The 22374-nt window shown below is 36.5% G+C and overlaps 1 protein-coding gene across 3 annotated transcripts in view; it reads right to left on the reverse strand.

Moving 5' to 3' along the window:
- The window catches only part of SGCZ (sarcoglycan zeta), a 354876-nt gene that overhangs the window by 155835 nt on the left and 176667 nt on the right, over window positions 1-22374 (reverse strand). For 2 of the 3 annotated variants that reach the window (XM_064272870.1, XM_064272868.1), the window contains exon 2: window positions 13443-13544. The exons of the other annotated variant lie outside the window; for it this stretch is intronic. In XM_064272870.1, the coding sequence (XP_064128940.1) occupies window positions 13443-13544 (102 nt within the window). The remainder of the gene's footprint in view (window positions 1-13442; window positions 13545-22374) is intronic. 3 annotated transcript variants of the gene reach the window in all.

The following is a 22374-nucleotide window of genomic DNA, read 5'->3' on the forward strand; positions in this document are numbered from 1 at the left end:
TTTTTTTATTTTAGAAAAAGTCCAGAGTGTTTCACGGAACATGAATAATAATTGATTTCTGAAGAGATCCTCCTCCTGGTCTTCCCGACAGGGCTTTGTTTATTGACGCGATTCATCGACGTTGGGATTTCACAGTGGTTATCAGCAAGGGCACAGGAGTCTGACAGACCTGGATTCGCATCTTTGCCCCAGAGCTTTTCTGCTGTTATACTCAGGTACGGTTATGTAGCTTTAAGGTGCATGGTTTTTGCTATCTGAAAAATGAGTATACTGATGTCTACTTCACCTGGATTCTGAGAATCAGACGAGAACGCACGTCAGGTCCTACTTACGGCAGTTAACGCATGGAAAGCACTTAAACTAGTAGTAGGAACTATTCTAGATGAATTAAAGGTATTCAAAACTTAATTATTTGTGCCACTTGAGGACAGACTCATGTACTTTGGACATGTTATCAGGAGGGGCCAGTCCCTGGAGAAGGAAATCATGCTTGGTAAAGTGAAAGGAAGACCCTCAAGGAGATGGATTGACATAGTGGTTACAACAACAGGCTCAAGCCTAACAATGACTGTGAGGATGGTGCAGAACCTGGTAGCATTTCCTTCTGTTGTACACAGCGTTGCTATGAGTTGGAACCAACTCGACAGCACCTAACAACAACAACAACAACAACAGGACAGTGTAACTCATACACTGAAATATATTGTTATATATAGTTATTTTAAGGCATTTAAATGTGTAATATTTACCAGCATCTCAGTTGCCCACTTTGCTTAATATGTCTCTGTTGTAGGTTCTCTTCAATAGATGTTACAAAAAAATAATCTGATACTGTACACAACAGCAGCCTGAGCTGATGTGTGTTCCCCTTTCGTTCTAGGTTTGCAATCTCGTTACCTTACATATTTCCCAGGGAGAGGTATAAGCACAGGGGTGTGTGTGTACCTAGGTGTGTGTGTGTGTGTGTGTTTTGGTGGAATAAGATATAGGGGACCACAGGTAATTTGTCTAAGTGTTTATAAAGATAATTATATTTGAGCTGATGAGGGAGCCTTCACTTCTTTGTAAGGTCCCAGGGGTGTCTGAGAGTCAACACCAGTGAGAGGACAATAGTGTAATCTCTAGATAAAAATACAAAGTTAAAAAAAAAAGTTTCTGTAGATTTTGACTCTCGGTACCTCATCTGTTTGAGAACAGAACTGTGCTCCACAGGGTTTTCAATAGCTGTTTGTTTTTGTTCGTTTGTTTTTGAAACAGATTGTTCCCAGGCCTTTCTTTTGAGGATCCTCTGAGTAGAACTGAACCTCCAACCTTTCTGTTAGCAGCCAAGTGTGTTAACTGCACCACCCAGGAACTCCTTTTCAAGTCTTCCCATTTTTTTTTCCCAAGTTCTAGGAATACGGAACCTCTGCAACCAAGTTTGTTCACCTACACTTCTATATTTAGCAGTTTCACACTTGTTATTCTTACTTGCTGTTGAGTCGGCTCTGGCTCATGGTGACCTTATTTTTTATACAACAGAATAAAACGTTGTCTGGTCCCACATTATCCTCAAGATCACTGGCATGTTCAAGTCTATCCTTGCAGCTTTTGTGCCAATCCATCTCACTGAGGGTCACCACTTCACACTGCCCTCTACTTCACCAAAAACAATATTCTCCTCCAGTACTTAATCCTTCCTGCTGGTGTGTCCAAATCAAGCCAATTGGACAATGTTGTGTTGTGACCCACAGGTTTTCATTCAATTTTTAGGCAGTTCACAGATATCTCTAATATTCAGAAGTAGATCACCAGGCCTGTCTTCCTAGTCTAAGTCTGGGAGTTCCTCTGAAACCTGTCCACAGTGAGTGACCCCGATGGTATTGGAAATACCAGTAGCATAGCTTCCAGCATCATAGAGACAAGCAAGCCACCACAGTAAGACAAACTGACAGACGGGTAGTACAAGTTCCAACTACCTCGTAGTAAATGAAGGTTTTCTACAAGGGTGTTACTTTTTTTTTTTTTTCTTGTTCTCTCAATCCTGAACAGGTTCAACGTGCTCAATCTATGTCAATGCTTTTTTTTTTTTTAAAGAGTTTATCCCACAACACTGCTAAGGAAAACTAACCAAGCTAAAAAAAAAAAAAAAGTCTTTTGTCATCTTAGGTGTTAAAGTGTGAACATAAGATCTCATATGTGTGCACACATATACACACAACACACATACATATATCCATAGAAACATGGGCCTCCTGGAGAATATGTAAAAAAGGTTACTTAGAAGAGTATGATAGATTGTTAAAAAATAATAAAAAATTCGCATTAGAAGATGTAGGTTCAAGTTATAGTAGAAAGGTGTTATGGATTACATTGTGTCTCCCAAAAATGTGTATCAACTTGGCTAGGCCTTGATTCTCAGTATTGTGTGACTGTCCAACATTTTGTCATTTGATGTTATTTTCCTATGTGTTGTAAATCCTACCTCTATTGTGTTAATGAGGTGGGAGTAAAAGCAGTTACGTTAATGAGGCAGAACCAATCTACAAGATTAAGTTGTGTCTTAAACCAATCACTTTTGGGATATAAAAGAAAGAAGCTAGCAAAGAGATGTGGGGAACCAAGGAATAAGAGCCAGGAGAATAGTGTGTCCATTGGACCTGGGGACCCTGTGCTGAGAAGCTTCTAGTCCAGGGAAGACTGATGACAAGGACCTTCCCCCAGAGCCAACAGAGAAAGAAAGCCTTCACCGGAAGCTGGCACCCTGAATTTAGACTTCTAGCCTCCTAAACTGTGAGAGAATAAATTTTTCTTTGTTAATCCATCCACTGGTGGTATTTCTATTATAGCAGCACTAGATATCTAAGACAGAAGGCTTTCTGACTGCATGAACTGGGGCAGCTGAGTTAACATGGGCAGATGAGGACAACATCTCCCCATGTGTGGCAGCATGGACTAGTCAGGTAATATGCTTTAAAATGCTTTGTAAAGTGCAGAGTTTAAAGCTAAGGATTGTTAGATTTCAGCCAGTCGTTACGTGACAGTTTCAGTGGTTACCTCAGAGGGCACATGGGTTGGTTCAAGGGCATCTGTGAATCACCAAAAAATTGAATACTAAAATTAATATGTTTGTATTTACATATTTTCCTCGTTTTTTTTCTTTCTTTTTTTTTGGATTTTACTGAACTCTGTCTTTACTAACATTAAAAAAGCAAGTAGTTGTACAAATAAGTGGTACCCTTTCTATGTTCACCACTGACATCTCTTAACCAGCAGTGTATATACATAACCCATATAAAGAGGCTTAGATGAGTTATTTGTAGATGTTTGGTAAATATAGCAGAGGAGACCAAAGTTCATCAAAACTACAAAAATGATAGTCCTTTCTAATGCTGTCAGAAAGAGTATAAATGTTTACTACGCATCAATTAGAATAGCTAATCAGTTTGTGGAAATGCTGGTGGCATAGTGGTTAAGAACTACTTTTGTAACCAAAAGGTCAGCAGTTTGAATCTACCAGGTGCTCCTTGGAAACTCTGTGGGGCAGTTCTACTCTGTCCTATATGGTCAATATAAGTCATAATCAACTTGACTGCAATGGGTGTTTTTTTTTTTTTTTTTGGTTTAATCAGTTTATGGAGAGAATGTTATAGAAGCATTTCTACAAAGAAGAAGGACCTAGAGGAAGGAGCACTAACTGGAGCCCTGAGCTCTGTCTCTCCTATGTCATGAGACTTTGGAGATGCCACAAGCCACTTCAAGTTCCTGAGCCTACGTGACTCACCTGTAAAGTGTGAATAAAATGATCTATGTGGCTCACTTCACAGGTTGTTAAGAAAATTAAATTCAATACTTTCAAATTAAAGGTTAATACATTATAATACGTAGAAGAAATCATTAAAAGCAACAAATATCAGTTCCTGAATGCCTACTACAAGCTAGCTGTTGGGTAACACTTTGGGGAACTAAAACAGGCATGCTGCTGGGTCCCATAGAGTTTATAGTTATTTGTGTAGTACACTGCTATAGCCAAATGGCAAACAAACATACTTAAAAGCTGTGAAGGATGTTATGTGGTTAATGAAGACTGTGTTCTGATACCAGGTAGAAAGGAGAAAAAAAACAATGAAAGCAAAATGTATCCGTGCCAAATTTTCAGTATGAAACTCATTTTAGAACAACTCTGGAATGAGAAGAAAACCAAAATAGAAATCAGAAACTATTTAGAAATAAAAAACTTTGAAAGTTGATAACCAGACACATGAAGTGTGGCCAAATTAATATAAACCTCATGACTCTGAAAGCATTTATTAGAAACAGAAAATATTGAAATTAATTAATCAAGTATTCAATTCAATAAGTCAGGAGAAGGGCACTCAGTAAATTGAAAAAAAAAGTACTGAAAGGAATTTTAAAAGATAAAATAAAAATTGATAAAATATTTAATCAAGGAAAATCAAAACATGTTCTAAGTTAAAAATAATGAGACAACACATAGACCACAATGTTTAAATGATGAGTAAGGAAAAACACATAGCAGCAACATTAGGGATTAAAGAAAATAAATCTTTAAAAATGTACACTTTTAGAAGAAAATACAAATTAATAAAAGTGACTCATATTTAAATAGAATATTAGAGACCAACCCACATAGAAAAAATAATTAAAATTAAAGATTTTGCCTCAGAAAGTCACAATGACTAGAAAATTTATACCATACATTTCAGAACACATAATACTATTTTATTCAAATTGGTTTAGTACATAGGAAAAAGATTAGAGCCTCTCAATGAATTCTGCAAGGCAGGTAAAATATTGAACCAAAACTGAGTGTGTGTATATATACATATATATACACATATACACATACACACACACAATAAAACTGAATATATGCCAAGATCCAACCAAAAATATTAGTAAGCTGAATTCATCAGTATATTAAAACATTGCTCTGTCATGAACTGGGAAGATTTGTACCAGTGACAACAGAATGGCTCACCATTTAGATATCTTTTCATGGAATTACATAATAAAAATGATAAAACTCATCTTGATAGATGTCAAAAACATGAAAAATATTATTGAGTAAAATATAATCAAGCTAATGACAGAAGGAAGAATTTTCAATCTTCTTGTTGATCAATCAGCAAAATTTGAAACATTTGTTCACGTGGAAGCTCTTCCTTCACTCTGCTTCCAGGATGCCTTATTCTTTTGGCTTTCCTCCCACTTTACTTGCCTTTCTTAGTCTCTTGTTGGCTCATTGACTTCTGCCCAAACTCTACAACATTGAAGTGCCTAGGATTCTGTCAGCAGACCCCTTTTCTTTTCTCTCTACATTCCCTGTTTTGGTATTCTTGTCTAATCTCATGAATTTGAATTGCATATATGTATACTGATGACTCCCAGGTTTTTCTCCCTGACCTGCACCTCCAACATAAACCAAGACTCATATGTCCTAACGTGAAATCTGAGCTCATCTAAGAGACAAAATTAACTCTGCCCTTAATCTTCTCCCACCTCCAATTCTTCCCCACATTGATTAATGGCAGCTGCTCAGACAAAAACATCTTGGTGTCATCTTAGATTCTTTCTCTCACATCCCATAGCCAATCTGTCAGCAAAACCTTAAAATCTACCCTCTAAATATACTGTCCTTGATAATAATACCCACCACTTGGTAAGGATAAAATGAGCTAAAATGTGAAAACATTTCTTACAATGTCTGGCTTTTAATAAAAAAATAATAAGTAACACTATTTCTTGGATTTGATACTTGTTAAGCATTTTATCTCTTGCAACAATAACCATAACACCATAGTTCCTAGGAATGTTGTTGAGTTGATTCCAATTCATAGGCACCTTCTATGACAGAGTAGAACTGCCCCCATAGGTTTTCTTGGCTGTAATCTTTACAGAAGCAGATTGATACGTCTTTCTCACATGAAGCTACTGGGTGGGTTTGAACTGCTGACATTTTTGTTAGCAGCTGAACCATTGGGGCTATTATTTACTTCATCTTGCAGATGCTAAAACTAAGGAACAGAGGGTTAAATAAGGTCAGAAGTCACAACTGTTAAGTGGAGGAGCCAGGATTTCAAACTAGGCATTGGACTTCAGAGTTCTAATATATGTTGAACATCAGTTACTTTTATTAAAAATCATTATCTGTCTGAAGAGCCAAGAAAATAATTTGAAATATAATAGAAATGATAACAGTTTAAGAGAATGGCCAGATTATATTCAGAACACTAAAAAGAAAAAAAAAATTTACTATATAACCACAAAAGCCAATTAAAAAAAATTAATGGAAAACTCATCCACATAAGCAGTAAGAACCATAAAACAATTAAAAAGAAATTTGTAATACTTATATATGAAAAAGGAGCTCTGGTGATGCAGCGGTTAAGAGCTCAGCTGCTAACCGAAAGCTCAGCAGTATGAAACCACCAGCCATTCCTGGGACTCCCTATGGGGCAGCTCTATCCTGTTCTGTAGGGTCTCTGTGAGTCGGAATCGACTTGATGACAATGGGTTTGGTTTTGGGTATTATATGAAAAAACATCTTAAGAAATGTTCTTGAACAGCAGAAAGGAGATCTTGTAAAAATGGAGAGAGGAGCCGTGTTCCTGGGTAGGAAGATGAAATACTACAAAGATGTCAATTCCCCACAGATGAATTGTAACTGTAATTAAGTTCCCAACAGAAATCTTTATGAAACTTGACAGCTGATTATTAAGTTCATTTGAAAGAGAAAATGCACAATAGGCAAAAGCTTTTGAAAAAGAGAATAGCAAAAATCTAGCTCTACCAGTTTCAAGAACATTCCTTAAAGCAATAGTTTGTTTTTTTAAAGCGAGTACATCTTTTTTTTTTTATATCAAGAGTACAGAATAGATGCTCAGAAATAAGCCTATGTGTATTTGAGAATATAGCATATGTATGAGAAAGGTTATATCATAAATTGGTGAGGGAAAAAATGGACTATTTCAATAATGACATTAGGACTACTAGCTATTAACTTGAAAGAAAGAAAGAAAAAAAGAAAAGAAAAAGAGAGAATGGACAGATGAAAGAATCCTACCTAATATCATACATGAAAGTAGAATAAATAAAATTTCAAACACCTCTTTCTCACTAGCTAACAAATTAATACAAAAATATTTCTCATAAAAATAAAATTTTTCTTAGAGCAACCAAAAATATCATAATACGAACTTATCGTATAAACCTAAAAAAGTGGAGGCCAAGAAAAGAGAATATTTCATTGAAGCACAGAGCAAGGCTCCTTACTTCACTTTCACCTACATACCCAGAAAGAAAGAAGGAATGTTAGCATATTCCTAGGAAGTCTAATTCAAATAAACTAACTTGGATAAAGGAAAAGAGAGTGGTAAGTAGATAGTACTGGGAAAAAAAAAATTAGAAAGGATAAAATAATATATAAATATATACCACCGGAAGAATTCTACAAAGGCAAAAAGAGCTCTCAGTTCCAAAAGTTTAAAATAGTTCATACCAGGTGATAAAAAAAGAAAACCAAGCCCCTCACCATCAAGTCAATTCTGACTCATAGTGACCCTGTAAGACAGAGTAGAACTGCTCCATAGGGTTTCCAAGGAGTGGCTGGTGGATTCCATTGCAATCAAGCTCGTAATCACTGTGCCACCATTTAACAGCATCCCAGACAAGAGAAAACAGTTACAGCCAGTCTTTCCCTTCTCACCATCAATCTCTCCAGTAAACAAAAAAGTAGCTAGACAGTACTACCTCTTCCTCAAGTTGTAACTGATCAGAGACTAGGTAAGGCAAGTGCTTTAAGTTTTAGAATTTAAAAATAATACAGTTTTTTATAAAACTAAAGCTGAGATAGTAACAGGAGATTATAGCCATAAGGAAAAGTATGAGAGTCAAAACACACCATTATATATAAAATAGATTAATTAGAAACAGCAAAATCCATAAAGCTGAAAGAGGAATGTTATGGAAATAAACTAATGAAAAATAGTGAGAGTCACCTCAACTCAGGGGGAAACCATGGAATTTAAAATAGATAAATTATGATAGTGGTGGAGAACAAAGATGATCCAACATAAGAATTACTGCTTTCTCCGACATAAAGAACTCAGCAAATGGAACTGAACGATACTGAGTATTCAAATAGAGAAAATTTTCCTGACATGAAGAACAAAGTGAACTGGCAAAAAACATATCAGGAACCCAAGGAAAACATTCATGTCATTAACAGGAGAGAAATACCATACTGCCTTTAGACCATTTATGACAATATTCAGTGCTAGAATTTAATAAAGCAATAAGTTTGTAGCTCTGAGGAAAGAATGGGTAAATAATCAGTATTATTCTCAGAAAAGTATAAAGGCAATAGGCAGGCTCTTAAGCATGAAGTATTTAGAGGATTAAAAATCACAACAACAATTGATTAAAAATGAAATACAAGTAACAGAAGAACGATTTTGAAAAATGCACTCAGAATGGAGAATCCACGATAAATACAATTGGTGATGAGTACTTCAACCATCTATATGGAGAATTAAGACCAAAGTATTGAGACAATTAAATTTGCAGAATGGAATGTAAATATTATGAAGTCTGACCAAATTAAAAGTATGTAATTATCAAAAAAACTGAAAATGGAGAGGGGAGAAGACAGATTGGAAAGGAGCTATTCTCCTCAAATTGCACTGTAGGCAGTTAATGAAGTTAATAAACACTGTCTGAAATTAAAACATGAAGCTAATACATCCAGCTTCTTAATGGTAATCATAATCTTTCCTTTTTCTTAATCATATAGAAAAAAATTTGAAACATTCATGTGGTGAAGAAATACTTAAATTTAGCAATTCCTTCAATTTTATCTTGGATTTTTTTTCTTTCTATTAAAATATGTATAATGCATTAATTATAAATACTGGGTATATGTCTTCTTATTTATCCTTTTATATGTACAGATGTATAATTATTTATCTAGGATGATTTTCACCAGTTGTTAACAGGGTGTTTTTCTGAATATTGAGAATAGGAGCTGAACAACTGCTAGTAAACAAGAATTGAGTTAGTATCACAGCTTTGAAGCCAATGAAATAACTGAAGAAGAGGAGGGGTGAAGGCTTACAAACACTTCTGCTAACACATGAGTCCTAAGAACTCAAGGCCCCTTTGCTTTGCTGTGCAGTTATTGGAATTGTAATTATCTAGTAGTTGCCCCGGCACAATAATAATCTGTGTTGGGCACTGTGATAGGTGGCAGTAATGACCTTAACTAATGGTCCCTAGACAAAGGGGGAAAAGAGGCAGAGAGAAACAAGCCTAGTTAACTAGGCTCAGATGAAGTTGAGTGATACTTGAAGATGTTCTGGAGAACTGCTGGTGTACCTTGAGGTAAAAATCAGTTAAATGTAAGTAATTTAACTACATTAGTACCCTGAACTCACGGAAACTTGAAAACATACTCCAATTATATTAAAAAGAAAAAAGAGGCCTGGATAGCATATGTCCTAATTTCCTGATACTTCATAGACTTTGTCCTCAAGTCAACCATGTGCCTTAGAGATTGTTTCAGAATAAGCTATCGTTTAGGTAAGGTCATCCCAAATCCCACATCCTTAGTATTACTCCTTTCTGATGAAAACTATCTATTTAACTTAACAAATGTTAAGTGATTAATTATGCCATGAAGACAATGTTAATTTTAAAAGATGTTTGAATTCTAAAATATTTCCAGGATAGAATAATTTTTTTCTATGTACTGTTTTGATGGACCATTCAGGGAAGAAAAAAAAAAATCTTTCAAAAAGCATGAAGAATAGAGTTAAGTGGGTGTGAATAATAATGCGAAAACCAAACTCATGGCTGTTGAGTCCATTCCGTTAGCAGCCCTTGTGACGCAATGGTTAAGCACTTAACTGCTAATTGAAACGTCAGCCACTCAAACCCACCAGCTGCTCTGCAGGAGAAAGATGTAGCAGTCTGCTTCTATAAAAATTTATGGCCTTGGAAACCCTATGGGGCAGTTCTACTTTGTCCTATAGGGTTGCTGAGTCAAAATCAACTCAATGGCAATGGGTTTTGGTTTTAAATACCTTTATACTGAGTCCGTTTACATCTATTGCATATTTTAGTACAAATATTTTTAGGGAAAAATCAGTTACGTTCATTAGTCTGCACGACACAACAGCATAATTGTTTTTCACTCATTTAGTTCATTTCAGCAACTCTCATGTATCAAATACGCAATGCTGAGTAAATTCACCTTGAATATTGCTATGTTCCTTTCGAATACCTACTTGAATTTAAACCATGATAATAATCTAAAGCCATTTTTACTTAGACAATTTCGGCAACTGCCTCATCTGGTTATACAGAATCCTTGAAGGAGGGGATAACCAGTTGGGGTTCAGTGGATTCCAGCTCACAGGGATTCCGTGTGTGTCAGAGTAGAACTGTACTCCACCGGGTTATCAATAGCTGATCTTGATCACCAGACCTTTTCAGGAGGTGTAGCTGGGCAGCTGAAACACTTTCAGTTTCCAGCCAAACACATTATCTTTTTGTACCCCGCCATCTCCTGCAGGAGAGTCAACAGTGCTTTGCTCAGCTTGTCAGGTATACCCAGCCCATTGTGTACTCAGGTCATTTTAGTTAGGTGACTAGACTTGTATGGCCATGAGCATTTTTTGCCCAATAGATATCTCTGTGTTACCTCCCCATGTGTAGTTTTAAATACCTACATAATGAGAAAATTACTTTAAATAAGAGTATTATTTATTTCAGTGTAGAATACTAGCTAAATACAAAGATGGGAACCCACTGGCTTCCAAACAGAAAGTAAATAAATAAAAGATTGTTTGTAAACAGTCATATTTTTCTCAGCTTAATTGAATGTTCGTGAATACCTTTGAATTGAATGTAGCTTCCCTTCGCTGGGAACTGTAGCGACTTTGGAATTTTATTGTGAGAAAAACATTTGAATAGATGAAAATGTGCGGGAAGATTGAAATGCATAACTACATTATTTTAAACATACAAAATTTTATTTTCACTGATATTGATTTTACTAAAGTTTTTGTATTCTCTCTTAAACTTACGAAGGATTTTGACCAGTTTCTGTCAAATTCACTTTATGGATGAGTAAACTGAGGCTCGAGGGAAGTGTGGCTGGCATTTTGAAACAGTAGACAGACTTTATGGCAGAGAATAAACAACTGCACACATTCACACGCCAGAGAATCCTAATGTGGGAACTGCTAAAAAAATTATATATACATCTTTTATTTCAAATATCTATTTTTGTAGTGCGTGTGGAGAAATTTCCCAAGGAGTAAATGAGCCTTCCTCTCTTTCTTTTCTCAAGCCACACTTCCTGTCTGACTGCAAATGGAACACGTTCCCACCTGCCTGTGTTCTATTGGGCTTCCTACATCCAGGGAGGCAAACAATACTGACAGCAGATGTGAAAAGGACAAGTAACAGGACTGGGGATGTGAAAGGTGGACTATCGATCCCAATCAATACAGTAGATCTTGGAAATGCTTGTGAACTTGAAGTAAACTTTGCCAGGGTTAAATGTTAGGCTGCCCACCTGCCACCAGGTTACACTTTAATATTTTAAAATCAGTGGACTCTTGCTTGGTCTGTAGATGGAGAAAATATACAATTTCAGTTTCCCAGGAGGATACTAGCTCACACCTATTTTTACATTCCCCAAAAATGACCTAGCTGGGAAGAGACATTCTTGATCTGCCTGCTGGCACAGGACTTCTCAATCCTTCTTTAAGTTATGTTCCCAAATGGCCACTGCAAATTGGTCTAAATGACTCTGAACATGCTGCCCCTGAATTTATCAATATGATGCATTTTCAAAGAGTTTCCTGCTTATGATCTAGTCTGACCTTTTCTGGTGTTAAACAATTTTCTGATTTCTATGTATCAGTTTTTATTTCTTCAAATGTTAAATTGTTTCACAGTGTGAAACAAAGGAAGAGCTCAGTAAATAATGGGGGGTGGTGGTGACCCCCAATAACAGGAGAGACACAAATATGTGTAGGCATGCTATTTTTGTCAGATTTCATTAAAAAAAAAAAAAAAACCCACCGGACAAACCATTTATTTTAAGTGTAATCCTTTCTTAAGTTTTATTAGGTAACAAAGCCAGATGATCAAGCATGTGTCTGTTGGGTTACCTGTCTAATCAAAACCCAACAAGTAAAGCAGTCTCCATATAAAATACTCAGGGCCCAGAGTAGCAGCCAACAAAGTATATTAAAAAGGCTCTGCCATTTCAAATATTAACAAATAAAATTTAAGATTAGTACAATTATTCCAATGAAAAGCTTTAAGAACAGTCCTCTGTTTTGTTTTCATTTTTATACTTCAGGTGAAAAAAAAATCATTTTGAAGCAAATTATTCAAATTTTGGCCTACTACGCAAACATTTGCTAATGTATTGACAACACTAGAAGCTTTATTTTAGTCTGAAATAAAGCTGAATTTTTTTGTATTTTAGACAATAATGAGCTTTTCATTATTTCTGTCTCGATAAATTAATTTCTGTACATACAGACATATCCCAGGAGGATAGTTCATGGATCTGAAAGCCAGTAGTAAGATCCTGAAGTACCGAGGAATAGTTACTACATCTGAAGAAGTAACACACTTAAGCTAAAATGAACGGCAACCGGTATAGCGTTCCTAAGCTGTGATGTCTTAACTTTTAACATTCTGTTAAATGCAAAAACACACAGAGCACATGCATACACACATCTGAAAAGATAAATATTCTGGCTCACTTTGAATAAAATATAGCCAGACAGAAATTGAATTTCTACATTAAAACTCTTTGGCATCTGGTTTAGATAACGTATGCCCATGAAACCTGACCAGATGTATAACATGCTGAATGAAAATCGTTTATTTAGCTCAATGCATCTTGCAAAAATTACTTAAGGTGCATCAAATGCCCCTTTCAGAATTATTCTGTGTATTTTCAACTATCAGTGAAAATAGGAGGGACAACACTTACAGACAACCAAAAAAAGAAAAAAACTCTGCGGTTTAATTCCAAATAGTTCTCTTGTCTGTTTGAGGCTAACCCTTTTCACTAGTTTTTCAATTGTTTCACTGTTTTGGTTTTTTCAAATAGATCTTTAGCGTAAGGGAACTAAATACATATTCAAGAGAAAGGGGGATTCTAGTCTCCTATTTCAAGCTAAAACCCAAACCAAAAACCAAAACCAAACCCGTTGTGGTCGAGTCGATTCCGACTCATAGCAACCCTATAGGACAGAGTAGAACTGTCCCATAGAGTTTCAAAGGAGCGGCTGGTGGATTTGAACTGCCAACCTTTTGGTTAGCAGCCATAGCACTTAACCACTACGCCACCAGGGTTTGAAACAGAACCTCTGAATTATCTTTTACAGGAAGCCAAAGCCAGGGTCACATACCTTTCGGGAATGAATTTCTTTCACATACAATGGAAGTAGAAACTCAGATATACCTTCAAGTCGGATTCCCTTCTTGGTGACTCTCAGATTTCCCATACCATCCTACAAGCAATGAAATATAATTCACTTTTAGGTTAATTAGAGGATGAATATCTGCCCATAATTTACTTAGGCCTAAGGTGAGAAAACAGTGAGCTGAAATCATTGGTGATATAAGGCAAATAAGGGATTGAATCTACTGAATGAATGATTACAGCAGTTTGCATGCATCCAGAGGGCTCTGTTTAAAATGAACAGGAAAAAAGGAGTTATAAAGGACCTGGTGACTCCCTCCAGCTCTATCAGAGACCAGGATTTACTGATGAATAAATTCCTTAATTTCTTCATGCATTAGTCAGTATTGTTTAGGGTTAATGATACTTGCTACCTGGGTATGAGAAATAACTTTGTTGCAGAGAGATCTAGTAACATTTTTACCTTATAGTTTATAAATATGCCTACAATATTCAAAGTTCCATTTGTACAAAAAATTCAGTGAATTATTAACGATTGACTGGTATAAGTAAACATGGAGCTCTAGTATTCAAATCATGAATAAGACATATCTCCTATCCATTAAAAAAAAAAAAAAAAGGACAATCTAGGAGAACGTTACAGGAAGTGCACAAATAAAGTTTACGAGGCAAAATAAAATAAATAAAAAGTAATAAGAGTGTTACTGTGAATTAAAGAAGATTTCACATCTGGTAAGAGAGTAGACCATTTATCATGGTAGAGATGGCATATACTAAAAGCCTTAATAATACAAGTGGTGTTTCGATAGGGGAGGTTCGTGGAAGGTGGAACAAAAAGAATACAATGGTAACCTTTAGGAAGTGCCATGCCATTTAATCTGGCTGAAGCGTGGGTTTCCTATATTGGAATAACTGGGAATATAGTTTGGAGTCAGAGAAAGGAGAGTTATTAACTCAAAGTGAAGGAGTCTGTACTTAATTCAACCTCCAAGAGAAGAGGCATAAAAATTCTTGAATAGCTCACTGATTTAAAATGATGGCAGTTAAGCTTTGAGCAGCATATCAGTAATAATAATAATAATAAAGTGTGATGCGTAGGGTGGGAGAACAACATATAGATTCGATGGCTAATTGTATCTTGTTGTTGTTGTTAGGTGCCATTGAGTGGGTTCCCACTCATAGCGACCCTATGTACAACAGAACTAAATTTTATCTAACCAACCAACCAACCCATTGCAGTCGAGTCGATTCCAACTCATAGCGACCCTACAGAACAGAGTAGAGCTGCCCCACAGAGTATTCAAGGAGAGCCTGGTGGATTTAAACCACCAACCATTTTGGTTAGCAGCTGTAGTACTTAACCGCTACGCCACCAGGGCTTCCAAATTTTATCTAGAGATACTGAAAGGAAGGCATTTAAGATTATCCAAGGTTTCACTGTCCTTATATATCCACAATTATCATAAATAAGGAAATGTAGTGATTTTTAAAACCAGCAACTGGTTTTTAACAAGGGTACAAAGCCTAAAGTTTTGCTATTAGAATGCCTGTCTTTCCCAAATGGGCTTAATGGTAAACCTGAGTTTATGTCATTGCAAAATTCAGATATATACCATACTCATAGAAAATGGGAGGGATATGGCAATTACTTAAGGTGCACTTGAATTTATTGTATTGTAACAAGTCCACTGTGGAAAGATGTATATAAAACCAAGGAGAAACTTTGGATAATAACTGGGTCTGTGTCATAGGACGGGCTACTGCAAACACGCATGGCAGCTATGATCAGTGTAAAAGGAAGGTGAAAAGAATGTGATGACCTCACCTTCTACCCATCCGCTGCCTTACCTCAAAAGAAAGCCAGCGAGTTACTAAAATATGATAATATTACCAATAAGATAACTGATGAAAAAAATTCTGGAGAAAGCAATAATGAAAAAGATTTTGTGTAAGAATTGAAGGACTTTTGTTTATTTTTTAAACTAGAGAAGAACAAACTGACCATGAAGACAGTGAGACATTTTGACCTGGTGAAGAGAGGAAATTCAGGAAGTTTAACTTAGAGGTCTCAGTCTTCTCAGGAAAGGAGAAAGCAATGGATATGGGTTGAATTAAAATTGAGATAGGGTACAGGAATTAGCTCCTTGAGGCAAGCAAAGAAGCTTTAAGTTGGTATCAGATCATGTGTAGTAAAGAAACAACTAAAGCTAAGTAAGTAAAAATGAGAATTTTCAAGCAACACTGAAGACTTCTGATAAGCAAACATGCCTATTTTGTTAGAGGGACCATACACACATCCTCGTTTCTCTGCCATGGTTCTCTGGTTTAGGTATTAAATTTAGAGCCAGTTAAAACCAAACCGAACCATTGCCGTGGAGTAGATTCTGACTCATAGGACCTGTAGGACAGAGTGGAACTGCTCCATAGGGTTTCCAAGAAGCAGCTGGTGGATTCAAACTGCCAACCTTTTTTGGTTAGCAGCCAAAGTCTTAATTATCATGCCACCAGATGTAGTTTTGCAACATTATACTCACCTCAGAACATAAACTGGCAGAATTAACCCCAAGACAGACTCAAAACTGAGGATTTTCTGGGCAGGTCTGGCAGACAGGCATAAGGATGCAGTGTTTTCAAGTAGTAAGAAATGATGCCCCTCAAACGCTGACCGTTATTTTCCTAATTGAATAGAGAGTTATAACTACAGTATCAAACTGGAAAACCAGGACAGGGTCAAAGAACAGCAACTAATGACAAATAAATAATTAAGTCCAATAGGAGTAAATAATATGGGAAACGTTAAGAGGGTTCTTTGGTCAGAAATTGGGACTTCATATTTTCAGACCTTAAAGGTGATCCAAATATGAGAAGGGCTAAAGAACTCCCCCAAGCAATGTTGGCAGAGGCTTAATTCCCTGGCATTAAAAAATGCAAGAATATTTGGATATATAAATTGACCAAACCAAATCAAAACCAAACCCGTTGCTGTCAAGTCTATTTTGACTCATAGCAACCCTATAGGACAGAGTAGAACTGCCCCATAGGATTTCCAAGGAATGGCTGGTGGATTTGAACTGCCAACCTTTTTGTTAGCAGCTGAGCGCTTAACTATTGAGCCACCAGGGCTCCTTAAAGTAGACACAGGGCTTTAAAAATTAATTTTTTTCTCAGAAGGATTTTCATAACTAAATTTCACACAGGGTCTGCCCATGTGTATTCTCAAATGACTGCCCGTAGGGAGTATCCTGAAATGCTTCACAGGGAGTTGCTATGGAAACAGCTAATGTTAGAATATCTCAGGGCAATAGAACCAAGCTCCATCACAAAAGCCATCCTCATCTTAAAGCCAATGTAAAAACACTTTGAGACTATGCATAGAAAGTTGATTTAAAATACTCCCTAAAAGACAAATATGATCGTCAGAGTAAAGAGCATAGAATTATCATTTTTCATTGGATGTGATCATTAAATAATATAGAATATATGTTGTATGATTAATTACTCAATCACTTTTTAAAGAAAGTTGAAGGGATGCAGCAGGTACATTAGAGTCAAATACAGATTTGAGACATATTTTTTTTTCTAGTTAGGTTAGAACCAATAATAAATTTGTTTCAAATGGCCATCAGCATTACATGTTTCAAAGGAATTCGTTAGGAGAATGAATAAAAGTGTTTTTATGACTTTGATAATTTAATAATATTATTCTCTGTACATTTCAATTTGCAGGAGAAAATGACCTTAAAGAGAGAATTTAAAGAAAAATTGGAGACTAGCATGGTGGTTATTAATGAGACCTTGGGGATTAAATATTTTTAATAAAGCAAAACAAAAACACAGGGTAAAATGTAAGTATTAAAATTTTAAACACAATTATGAAATCACACTTACACTTCCTTTTGCAATGCGTTCTTTAATGTATGATAAATGAATAAAATAAGCATGTTTAATTTTCAACTCTTAAAGAAGAGACCAAAGCAAAAACCCATTGCTGATGTGTCGATTCCAACACATAGCAACCCTATAGGACAGAGTAGAACTGCCCCATGGAGTTTGCAAGGAGTGCCTGGTGGCTTCAAACTGCTGACCTTTTGGTTAGCAGCTGTAGCTCTTAACCACTACGCCACCAAGGTTTTAAAGAAGAGAAGGTTCTCGTTAAAACATGTAAGCATTTTCTTTTCTCTACCAGGTTTAGGCTGATGTTATTTATACTTCATAATGAGCTGTTTTTTTCTTCCAAGCATAAAAGAGAGAACAAACAAAACATAAGTTGACAGCACGCTTTATAAGTACGATTTTACTGTACTGTTTGCTGTGAGCCTGTAACATATTTTCATTTTAATTGGCCTTCCTTATTCCTGCCTATTATTTGAAAATAAACTCTTCAGTGGGAACAATTGATAGTCCTAGTGATGCTGACCTCTAATTCAACTAGTAAAGAAACATCTCTAGCAATCATTGTTAATAATATAACTTCTATCACGGGCAACATAACTGCTCACCTTTGTTCTCAGCTAATAGCTGTTCAGAATTTTTATAATTTATATATATGAGTGTCAGACTTATGAGAGATAATGTTTTAAATATATTAACATATTAAATAAATATTGTACGTTTTGCCTTATTTGTATTGGAGTTCTTTAAACCATGTTAATGATTTGTAAAAAGCATAATAAATTCAATTTGTTTTCCAATTTTTCCCGTTCTTACAATGCAATTCCCTCACAAATATGTCCTCCTCATTCTAACCATCCACCTTTCACTAGCCTCATAGAACACTTATAACTGCTCAGTAATATAACCATGCGGAATGAAAATATGCAGAAACAAATGAAACCAAAACATTTCAATATATTAATCTGACAAGGCAGAGAGAATTCCAATCCTGAGGCACACAGAGTAAAAATGGATCCCTTCAATAAATCCAAGGAGATCAGAAATAAAGGACCAGGCAAAAATACCCTGTGCTTTGACACATAAATGGCAAAATTAGAAAATTTCAAGTTACTGATGAAGCGTACAAATAAAAAAAATGTATATTTAAAAAGAGGCTATGTAAAATAACAGAGAATGTATCGTAACTATTCGGTCTAGTGAAAAAATCCAAAATACATGATAATTTTATGTTTACTATTTCGGAGAAAAAAATAATGTTTTCCCACATGAAATCTCTTGGAATCATCATCAGGAAAAAAAAATATATATATATATATCAGCGTGGCTCCAAACTCATTGCCATGGAGTGGATTTCAACTCATAATACTAATTGCATGTGAATAGTAGTAAATACAGTTCTCCATAATGAGACTTTAAATGTGCAGGAAGCAATGACGTGCTGCCTTAATGTGAAGTTCAGATTACACCCTAAGAACAGGACTGGAGACTTACTATGGAAGAATACTGTAGAAAAAGAAAAAAAGGCATGCTAAAAAAATCAAGTCCTATTTCTTGGTGAGAAATGGAGAGAACCACAAAGAATCTGAGACTTTTGACTTCAGGAAAACAGTAAGTAATGAAGGAACAAATGCTACACGCCCAAAACATTGTCACGTGTAAATGAGTGGTAAAGGAACATCCATGTGGTACAGGTGATTAAGTAATTGGCTACTAACTAAGAGGTTGGCAGTTCAAACCCCTCTGTAGGCACTTCAGAAGGAAGCCCTGGAGACCTGCTCCCAAAAAAATCATAGCTAAGAAAACGCTACGGAGCACGGCTCTACTCTGACACACACAGGGTTGCCTGGAGCTGAAACTGACTCGGCAGCACCTGGTTCTTAACAAGGGTATAAAGTCTAAATTGTCCCCATTAGCATGCCTGTCTTTTCCAAATGTGCTTACTAGGAAACCTGAGTTATAATAAATCCAGTGAAAAAACTGTTCAGTGATCACAGAAATTTAGGAAACCGCTGCATAATATATTGCCCTATACTAGCTTATTAACACCCTGAGAAACCTGGAGTAAAGAAACACATTTACCTTGCCAACCGTCTCACTCAATTTTTTAAGCAAGTGGAATAACGCCCATTTGGATACCGTGGAAATACTAATACAATCACTTATATTTCATAAACTCTGAAGGAAGAGCTATTATAAAGGAGGTGTACTGGTTAGCATAGAGGCTCAAATGAAGTGATTAAAGAGTTAAAAGCCATCATACCTCACAAATATTTATTGAAAGCCTGCTATGCTTAGTGGTGGTCTTGGTAGCTGCCTTCGAGTTGGACCTCCAGCTCATGGGGACCTCATGCATCATGGAGTGAAACGCTCTCGGGTCCTGCACCATCTCTATGATCAGTTGAGATCTGACCATTGTGATCCATAGGATTTTCACTGACTGATTTTCAGAAGGAGATCACCACGCCTTTCTCCCAGTCTATTTTAACCTGGAACTTCACTGAAACCTGTTCAGCATCACAGTAACCTGCAGGCCTCCCCTGACAGATGGGTGGTGCCTGTACATGAAGTACATTGGCCAGGGATGAACCCAGATCTCCCACATGGAAGGGGGGACTTCCATCACTGAATTACTGCTGCACCTCTACTATGTGTAGTCTTTTTATTATGTACCCTTAAGCCGATTCCGACTCATAGCGACCCTATAGGACAAAGCACAACTGCCTCATAGGGCTTTCTAGGCTGTAATCTTTACGGGATCAGATCACTTGATCTTTTCTCCTTTGGAGACATTGGATGGGTTTGAACTGCTAATCTTTCAGTTAGCAACCGAGCACTTAAACATTGTACCACTAAGGTCCCTTTACTATGCATAGTGCTCAATGCTAAATTCTATCTGTATTTTGGCTTCCCAGATACAGTTAAGTACTGGGGAGAATATGGTTAACTCTCCTGGAATTCTGGTCTACCTCATGGATGTAACTTCTTATTGTCAAGAAGTAGGAAAGGGAGAGAGTGCCTACAGCTCTGTTTTTTACATATGATATTTGTCTGTTACTATAAGCATGAATTAGTCCCTAAAAGACTGAGTTCCTCTTGTCTTGAACAAAATCACTTATCTGGACCTATAAATGGAGAATAAGACCTTAAGGTAAGGTCATCTTTTAAGGTACTGCCTCCAGGTAAGGCTTTGTCTAAGAATTTCTTCCAGGCACACAAGAGGACATCTTTAGCGTCCACCCTAATTGTGGTACTACGCGTTGTGTCTTAGCTGATACATCAGTGGATACTGAGCCGATGATATATCACAAAAACCCTATGAAATAGATACATTTCCCCCTCATTTAAGGCAAGAAAAAAGAGGTTGAGTTTTATCCAGCTAGTTTTAGTAAGCTACTTGCCAGAGGTCCAAGTCCTCTCACCCTTAGTCTAGCTGACAATCCAGTCTAATACAGGCATATTCAAAGGAAAGTACATTTATTACATAACCACATCAACCAACCAACCAACCAACCAACCAAACCCACCGCTATCAAGTCGACCTATAGGACAGACACCATAGGACAGAGCACAACTGCTCCATAAGGGTTTCCAAGGCTGCAGTCCTTACAGGAGCAGACTGCCACACCTTTCTCCCACAGAGCGCCTGGGTCGGAACCACCAACATTTTGGTTAGCAGCCGACCGCTTTAACCACTGCACTCCCGGGGGTCTTTATGTAATCACATCGGGCTGTCCTAATATTTTTCATTATTACTTCTGAGTGACTTTGGAGCCCTTCTTTTTTTGTAATATTTTTGTCTTTATTTTTTTTTCCTTTAATTTTTTCCTTTATGCTGACTTCATTTGCCAGCACATACTTCTCTATTGGCTCAATATATTCTGAAAAAGAAAGTTCTGTTAAGACAAAACTCTTGTTCAGAAAAATTATAAACGGTTCTCTGAAAACAAATGCTCCGGAACATGGTATGGATATTTATACCGTTCCAAACAATTTTAAAGTAATACCAAAGATACGTTTTCTGGAAATAAAATGTCACCATTTCACATTCTTCATATGAACTGCTTTGGAAACCCTCATCACACTAAAAAAAAAAAGTATTGCTTGTATATGTGTGTGTATGTGCATATGTGTGGTGTGTGTATTTATTTAGAAGAGGTGAGTTGGACAGCAAGAGTAGGTAAGATTATTCATCTTAAAACTATCCTACTGGGCTGGAACTGAGGGAATATTAGGCGAATGTCACTACAGAAAGGACAGAAACCCCAAGCAGACACAGATGAACAAGCTGATTCTCTCTGTGGGACTTGGCAGCAGGGCTTTTGATAAAACTATTCTGACTTTGGGTTGCTTTATGGTTCACAAAACTTGACCATTTCCATGACTATTTGGCATGTACTGTCTATATTAAGTTTATAAAGCTGTAACATTTTGACTCTTAGACTAAAGAACTCTCTTAGGGCTTTAAAGCCTAAAGATCCTTTCACCACCATCAAGGAGAGCCTTTATGCAAAATGTAATGGGCCATCTCTCATTTGACTCTTGAAAGAGCCTGTAAGTTTCCTTGAAGGATATTGTAGACATCCATATGTAGACGTCCATCCTTATATTTTGAAGATTTTTTTTTTTCTATAATGTGTAGTCTAGCACCACATCTTTAATGTAAGTGTTGTTATAGATACTAGAAACCAATTGTTTGGGAAACATGTAATGTGAGTTTTTTCTCTATTTTTTGCCCTTTTACTTTATTGAGCAGCAAATAGTATCCTAAGTATTTTTGTTTATCAAAAGCCAAAGACAGACATCACCTTGTCACGATGTTCTTCTTGTGGGAACTGTCTTCTCTCCTTTCCTCCAACCACTTCTCAACAATATGGTTCCCACAGAAACTGTCATTTTATTGCTTGGTTTTTCCAAGCTGATCACAGGTGATTCAAGCAAGAGTCAATAACTAAAGTCAGGCCAAGTCAATGAGATGCTTTTCCTAGTATAGCTTGAACTCAAAATTAGGAAAACAACCACCAATT

Source organism: Loxodonta africana, chromosome 19 (assembly GCF_030014295.1).
Source record: "Loxodonta africana isolate mLoxAfr1 chromosome 19, mLoxAfr1.hap2, whole genome shotgun sequence".
Lineage (NCBI taxonomy): Eukaryota > Metazoa > Chordata > Mammalia > Proboscidea > Elephantidae > Loxodonta > Loxodonta africana.